This window comes from Lactuca serriola, chromosome 1 (assembly GCF_051521515.1).
Source record: "Lactuca serriola cultivar US96UC23 chromosome 1, Lser_US96UC23_V15, whole genome shotgun sequence".
Classification (NCBI taxonomy): Eukaryota; Viridiplantae; Streptophyta; class Magnoliopsida; order Asterales; family Asteraceae; genus Lactuca; species Lactuca serriola.
Window position 1 is genome coordinate 6,212,575 of NC_136408.1, and position 8,729 is coordinate 6,221,303.

An 8,729-nucleotide genomic window follows, 5' to 3' on the forward strand; every position below is an offset into this window, starting at 1 on the left:
TCCATTGAAGACGAAAGTGTCGATTTCATGAGTTTTGGTTCAAATGATCTCCGAACTTATTTTTTTTGGCCTTTATAGGGGCATAATGTGAGTTGTTGTTTTTTTTTTTTTTTTGTCTAAATTGTCACTGTTGCATGGTGTATCGGGTATTAAAGGTTGAAATGGACTAAAAAAATCGGAACCTACCTTATACCCCCATAAAGCTAGCAAATAATTTTAAGGTCCGAATAGACCAACCCTAAAATCTTTATAGGGCATTTGTGTCATTTTTCAATTACAATAAATAAAAGGTGCAATCGAGGATCTCATCAGTTTGCATGAAACTCATATTTTGTTCGGCATATATAGAAAAAACATTTTATATAGGCTTTTACATATTGTATTAAAATTGCGTTTAATAAAAGATGTGAAAGAGATTTATAAAAGTAGCACATATTACTTGTCAAAGTAGAGGACTTCTGGCTTCCTACACACCAACTATAAATACATCAATGACACGCCTTAGACTGAAGAAACTACAATCTCTAATTAAGTAGCACCTTAGAGTTCTGAAGTTGCATAAAAACGAAGAAGGCTATGGTTGTTCATGTTCTAGGTTTTCTTGTGGTTCTTGGTTTCATCCACTCTCAAGCAGCGTTGGTTCCAAAAACTTATGACTATGAGGTATATATTCTTTACATTTCTATTTTCATGATATGAATTTTTATTTCAATTTTGCAAAAAACATTTCTTTTATGGTGTTAATTTAATTTTGAGAAATTAAATATCCTCCTACTTTTTAATCCTACAAATCATCCTACTTAAATAAATAGTGTCATGTGTAACATTTAATCTTTATTTAGTGATATTTAATATACTAATATGACATATGTCATCATTTAATTGGATAATTGGATAGAAAAATTTGTAGTAACAAAAATATGATGATATTTAAGTTTTTTATCTAGTTTCTGCAAACAAACTAGAAAATTTAATAGTAAGCTAAATTTAAGCGTTATTTTGTTTATATATTGTTTGTGATTAATTATTGATTTCCCCTTAAAAATTAGTTGGGGATTCTAGACTCTAAGTACAACTTTTTGAATCATCACCTAATTTGATTTCACATATACCACAGTTTAGAAGAGTTTTTGACAATTTAAACTATATATTTTACATATATGTTTCCTTTTAAAAAAAATTATCATTCTAATAATATCTTGTATATACAAGATTATGTATACGGATATGTCCGTCTTACTGAGACGTGTAATTTTGCCCACAACAAAATTATATTCGACCTTTTGGTTTTAGGAATAATAGAAATATCTGCTCGATCCCACTGATTAAAGGAAACTAGGATGAAAGTTCTCGTTAGCTAGTTTGCTCTTACAAGTCATTTTTTTTTTAAAATTGTATTCGATATTTCATTAATTATTTTTTAGATTTTCATAATACCGCTAGGGTAGAGTTCAACCGGGTATAAAATGATACTAAATTCTAAGTGTCGTGGCACTCAATACGATGGAATTTGTTTATTTTAGTATAAGTAGCATTGATATTGCTTCCACCGTATACTATAATAAATGAATATCAATTTTGTCATATGTCAATCTCTCATTAATTTTGGTACCTGTCATTTTGTAATATTTTTTAAATAAATAATATCGACATATCAATTTATGGATTTTTTCAAATTTTAAAATAAAAAAGCCACATAATACTTTATATATATATATATATATATATATATATATATATATATATATATATATATATATATATAAAATATTAAATGTAATAAATATGATAGTAAGTTGCAATTAATATGTTTGTTCATTTTTTTTTTCAAAATTTTATTTTAAAAAAATACTTATTATTTAAATTTTAATATTTAATTTTTTAATCAGTCTGTATAATATACGGGTCTTACATCTAGTCATCCAATATAATAGTAGAATTATCGGATAAAATGCATTCTAATGGTGCACCGAGAACAAAAATAAATTTAATGACATTAATACAATTATAATGACCTAAACATCAAATTATACATGTAATATTGGTTGTTTTTTTTATCATCTTATCCCATTTATTTATTATCATATTATCTTTTTACTACGTACAACAACAATTTGTTATTTTACAATGCACACGTCAAAAAGATTTCATATATATATATATATATATATATATATATATATATATATATATATATATATATATATATATATATATATATAACAGTGTATAGTGGAATTTTGACTATATATTGATAGGGCTTCGTTGTTTATACGAATCAAAATCATAATTTGACAATGAAAGAAATGAAGAAAAGTATAGATTCTAGATGAGTGTCCTGTTTGGTCTTAAATATAAACTTGAAAAGGATGGAGAAAAAGTTATTCTTTCCTAAGATGGACATCACCCATCCTGTTGATATATGCCGTCGAAAATCGAAACACGTTTAACAATAAAGTTCTTTCATTATCTGTTATAATTAATGATTACAATGGTTCTTTTTAGTAAGAAGTCTCTCCATTAATAAAGGTATATATTAATAAAAGGTGATATATATAGGACCTTGAAATCTTACCAAACAGTATTTGAGTGATGGATAAAGTCCACAAATATAATCAAGAGGCCTTGTTTTTAGTTGAAGTCTTGAAAAGAGTTCTGTGGAATATTTAGTGTTTGCCCCAATATAGAGAAGAGCCCAGATCTTTCTACAGAAAAGCATATAGGTGGATCTCACATAATGAGGTTGTATATGAAAGAATTTCCCTTTTAGGTATAGCTTGATATCTGAATTAAATAAAGAAAAGCTTTTAAGATTGATTTTGTAATTAACTAGGGTTGGGAGTTATTTTGAATGTTGTGGTTAGGTGTCTACTGTCTACGTGGACATGCATCTGACGTTATCTAAATCTTGGGTTGCATTGCATGCAGGTTAAAGAAGCTAACTTCACAAGGCTATGCAAGAGCAAGACGATCTTAACTGTTAACGGAGAATTCCCTGGTCCGACAATTTATGCTCGTAGAGGAGACACCGTGGTTGTTAATGTTTACAACAGAGGCAACCTTGGCATCACCATTCATTGGTACATATATATATTTCACTTCTTCTCTTTCTCATTTCTGCAGAGGAAGTACTACTTTTTAATTTGTAAAAGACGCAAGAAACTATTTGCCTGCTCATATTAATAACAAATTGAAGTTCTATATATTTTGGACATATTTATTTAATTAAACAAATAATAAGTTGTACCTAAGATATAGTATCATGTATAACATACGAACCAAATGAACTAAAATTACATTCTTAGTTTTAAGAAAATTGAGAAATATATATAAATATCTTACTACATATATATTTATGTTAAATCCTATGTGAAAAGCAATAGCCTGAACAGTCAAATTAATCTGAAGTCAAACTGATTGGTGACGATAAATATCAGCCATTGCTTGCTGCTAGACATCCCAAGACATTTTTGGGAGGGACGACTAGCTATGTAGTTGCATCTACCTTTATATATAGGAGCTTTCCTACTTCTTTGTCATTGATGTCTTTCTCAATTAATTCATAACTAATATTTCAATATATTCCAACGATATATATATATATATATATATATATATATATATATATATATATATATATCGACGATTTTTTTTTAGATTAATATCTTTAAAGAAAAGATCTATTTCGATAATGCATAACTAATACATCATATGTCTCTCTATTTGAATATAATATAACATGTACAATTAAAAATAAAATAAAATGTTAAGTTAATTTTTTGGGATATATATATATATATATATATATATATATATATATATATATATATATATATATATATATATATATATATATATATATATATGGTTAGTTCATGTGAGACGGCCTAATTTTTTGAGACCGTGAGACGTATTTTTTTATTTTTTTATTTTTTTTTAGTTAATTCAAGTTTCGAAAATAATATTTAATTTTTTTTTTTTTGGATTTTTCCATTTATTTTGCATTTTAAAATTATTTTTTAGAATATGTACAGTGTAATATTCTATTAGAATATTTCACGTATTTTTTTTAAAAAAAATGGGATTTTTTTTAGTTAATTCAGGTTTCGAAAATAATATTTAAAAAAAGAATTTTTATATTTTTCCATTTATTTTGCATTTTAAAATTATTTTTTAGAATATGTACAGTATAATATTCTATTAGAATATTTCATGTATTTTAAAAAAAAAACAGGATTTTTTTTATTATTTTTATTATTTTTTATTTTTTTTAATTAATTCAAGTTCCGAAAATAATATTTAAAAAAAGAATTTTTGGATTTTTCTATTTATTTTGCATTTTAAAATTATTTTTAGATTTGGTCTCACGTTCTCACAAAATTAGAATGGTCTCAAATGAACTTGAACCTATATATATATATATATATATATATATATATATATATATATATATATATATATATATATATATATATATATATATATATATATATATATATATATATATATATATATATATATATATATATATATATATATATATATATATATATATATATATATATATATATATATATATATATATATGACGGAGTGATGTTGATTGTAAGAGAGGTACTTATGCGATTACTTTCTGGACTTTTCGCCATCTCTTGATTGGTTACTACTTTGAAAATGGAAAGTGTATGTGTGTAACACGTCTCATTAGAAATTGAATGAATATTTTCTAAATAAATAAAATAAAATAAAAATTCATGATTAGCAAATAAATATCAATATTGATCAATTTATTAATTTTTATCTATTTTGTGATGGATTAAATTTTTTTCTAATCTTTTACAGTTTTATATATTTACAGTTGTATAAAAAAATTGTTCCATGTATACGTCCATCTTAACATGGACGGCTCAGAGTAGATGCAGGAGGTGCAATCGCACATGGTCCCAAAAATATGCCACCTTGACTTTTAACGAAATTATGTAGTTAATATAGAATATATATTATTCTATGTACAACTTAAAATAACTGTTTGCTAGTATAGATTACAAGGAAATGCGACTTGAATATTTTTCTGTTTGGTATTCGAGCCTTATAACCTACACAAACCTTTTTACTTTAAGAGAAATCAAATATTCTCATACTTATTCTCTATATCATCTTCCTATTTATTTAAGATTATAACAATTATCATATTTAATAAAAATTAATAACTTTTATTACATTTGTCATCATTTAAAAATGGAAAGATGATGAATAATAGAAGGATATTTAATTTTAACCGACAAATTAACTTACTCCTAAAATAATAGTTGTGTCTCTTAATAAGACTTAAACCAATGATCTCTCATTTGAAAATGTCACTCTAAAGGCCCTTTGGTTAATAGTTTATATATGATTCTTAATTTGCTTGTCTAGTTACATTAATTGTCCATAGAATATTGATCATTTATTCTAAAAAAATGCTATCTTATTTTCTTTCCTTTTGTAGTAATTCACCCATAAGTATCCAAATATATATTTTTATTATTTTAATCAGTTTCATTCACAGTTTAGTTTTTCCAACATTTAACATCCATCTAATTAAATGTAAAGCATTCTTTTATAAATATTAATTAAATCATTATATGTAATTTAAATATAAATAAGTTTCTTATAACATATTTAAAGTTCAAAACATCTAATCTGAATTCACAAGTATTACACTTTTATACTCTACATGGTTGACATAGTCTTAACTAAAATCATACTTATGGGTCTATAATATCACAAAAAAGATATAATTGATTGACAAAATATCATGTTTCAATCAACAGTTTACCTTAAATCTATTACATATATCTATAACTATAAAACAAAAGTTGTTAGAGTTATTTTCAAATTTAAAATAACTCTAACAACTTTTGTTTTATAGTTATAGATATATGTAATAGATTTAAGGCAAATTGTTGATTGAAACATGATAAATTTAAGGTTATTTGTTACTTGAGTATTGTTTATCATTTTTTTTTAAAAATGTGGTTGTCTTGACATTTTGATAACGGGTAGCTTGATCATCTTTGTATTTAATTATATGTTGTTATTTAACAGAGTAGAATGAGTTATTACCAAATACCTGAGTGATTAACAAAGTTGTAATTGTAGGCATGGAGTGAAGCAACCAAGATATCCATGGTCGGATGGACCTGAATTCATCACACAATGTCCAATTCAACCAGGAGCAAATTTTAGCCAGAAAATCATTCTTTCTGATGAAGAAGGCACATTATGGTGGCATGCCCACAGCGACTGGTCTCGAGCCACCGTCCATGGCCTAATTGTTGTATGGCCAAAGATAGGAAGACCTTACCCTTTCCATAAACCCTATGTCGAGTTTCCCATCATCCTAGGTTTTTCTCTCATTTTAATATTAATCTTTTGGCTTATTTTTAAATGTGTGAATCTTGTTTAATTATAAACTAAAAAATGATAGAAAAACGATTGTAAGGCTAACTGTAATGATATTGAAATATATATAGGTGAATGGTTTCGGTCAGATGTTGAGGCTGTGTTACTAGACTTCATGAGAACTGGAGGGGACCCTAACTCATCTGATGCTTTAACTATCAACGGACAACCCGGTGATCTTTACCCTTGCTCTAGTGCAGGTTGGTTTTCATTTCTTTCGTGTTATCATTAATGTTTTAATCAAGCTGATCACATTTTGTGTTTCAATATACATAAACAATTTTCTTTTTGTTATCTATGTTTTCAGAAACAACAAAGTTCATTGTTGAACAAGGAAAGACATATATGCTCCGAATGGTCAATGCCGCTATGAATCTCTTTATGTTTTGGGCGATTGGAGACCATGAAGTTACTGTTGTAGGAACCGATGGTGCATACACCAAACCACTAAAAAGCGACTACGTGACCATCTCTCCTGGCCAAACCATTGATCTCTTATTCACAGCTAACCAACCAATAGGTCAATATTACATTGCGGCTAAACCCTATAATAGCCAACCAGCGATTAGTTTCGATAACACCACCACCACAGCCATTATCGAGTACAAAGGCTACAAAAAAACTTCAAGGAAACCAATTTTCCCCCATCTTCCTAAGGTTAATAGTACCAGTGCATCTGTTAACTTCACTGGTAGCCTTAGGAGTTTAGCTAGTCGTGCTCATCCTATTGATGTTCCATTGAAGATCACACATAACTTCTTGTTCACCATCTCGTTGAACACAGTGCCATGTGCTGATAACACATGTTTAGGACCAAGGGGCTTGAGGTTTGCAGCAAGTGTAAACAACATAACGTTTCATTCACCAAATATTTCTATACTTGATGCTTACTATGGACGAATTACTGGTGTTTACGGAGACAACTTCCCAAATTTCCCACCTTTGTTTTTTAACTTCACCGCGAATAATTTAAATAATTCGTTGGAGACTCCATTGAATGCTACAGAGGTGAAAGTACTCGAGTACAACGACACAGTAGAATTAGTGTTTCAAGGAACAAACTTGGTTGGAGGAATTGATCATCCAATGCATTTGCATGGACATAGTTTTTATGTAGTTGGATGGGGATTTGGCAACTTTAATAGGAGTAAGGATACTTTGAATTATAATCTTGTTGATCCTCCTCTTCAACAGACCATTGCAGTTCCTAAAAATGGTTGGACTGCCATTAGGTTCAAGGCTGATAACCCTGGTGAGATTAATTTCTTAAATACTATATATGAAGCATGAACATTGATCATATAATAATAACTACATTTCATCTAAATATCATAGTATTAAATTACTCATCAAGTACACATTAGCTTATTTTGGATACATTATTTATGTTTATATATATTATTTATAAAGGTAAGGAGATAACATATCATTTTGATCATTAGTTATAAATTTAACCATGCATGCATCATTCTTCACAAAAAAAAAAAAAACAGAAAAAAATTATATTTTAAAATTAAATGATTATAAATAGATATTTTGGATATATAGATGTTGAAAATTTCATTTCAATTCAACTTTACATGTTTAAAAACATAGCATTAATAATAGTTGAATCAGGTGAAATGACAAAATGTTTGGTTTTCATTTAATTTAATAGACTAAACTCAACCAACTTCTTTAAGTATTAAATAAATATTATATTAAACTTGTATAAAGTTATATAATGTGACAATTCATTAAACTTTATAGAGTTCAAAGAGTTACCATATCCCTTAGGCTAATTAATATTTTTTCTTACAGGAGTATGGTTAATGCATTGTCATCTCGAGCGTCATATAAGTTGGGGAATGGAGGCGGTGTTCATTACAAAGAATGGTAGCAGGTCAGGGGAATCGATGTTGCCACCGCCTCTAAATAGGCCATCCTGCACTTAAAACATCATATATATTAATATGAATTAGTTTTCTTTTTCTCCTTTTCATTTTAGTTATACATTTGCATGTTGACTTCAATTATTGTTTCAGTGTGTATATGTAGAAGATAGAATAATAACCGATGGAGGCCTATGTTCCAATGTTATACAAACTAAACGAACTTTATGACTTTATGCTCTCAGTTTAAGTTTGTTAAAAAAACATTTGTTAGTGGATTTATTATGTGTGAAAGGAAAGAAAATAGCTAGTTTAATAATATAAAGATACCATCTATTGTTGGTAATAGCTCCAAGATGGAAGATTTATTGTATCTTTTAAATTCTATGAAATATAAAATAATTTAAGGGTTTA

At 27.2% G+C, this 8,729-nt stretch overlaps 1 protein-coding gene across 1 annotated transcript; it reads left to right on the plus strand.

Annotated features, from left to right (window-relative positions):
- Positions 1-491: 491 nt before the first annotated feature.
- Positions 492-8,729, plus strand: LOC145089909 (laccase-15-like). The gene is made up of 6 exons (XM_079028311.1): positions 492-663; positions 2,929-3,080; positions 6,142-6,386; positions 6,516-6,644; positions 6,752-7,696; positions 8,245-8,729. Exons 1-6 carry the CDS (start codon positions 577-579, stop codon positions 8,376-8,378), a joined length of 1,692 nt encoding a protein of 563 aa, XP_078884437.1. The 5' UTR covers positions 492-576; the 3' UTR covers positions 8,379-8,729.

Coding starts and splice junctions, on each gene's coding strand:
- LOC145089909 (XM_079028311.1), top strand. CDS start 577: ATGGTTGTTCATGTTCTAGGTTTTCTTGTGGTTCTTGGTTTCATCCAC. Junction 3,081..6,141: donor CTTGGCATCACCATTCATTG/GTACATATATAT, acceptor TTGTAATTGTAG/GCATGGAGTGAAGCAACCAA. Junction 6,387..6,515: donor CGAGTTTCCCATCATCCTAG/GTTTTTCTCTCA, acceptor AAATATATATAG/GTGAATGGTTTCGGTCAGAT.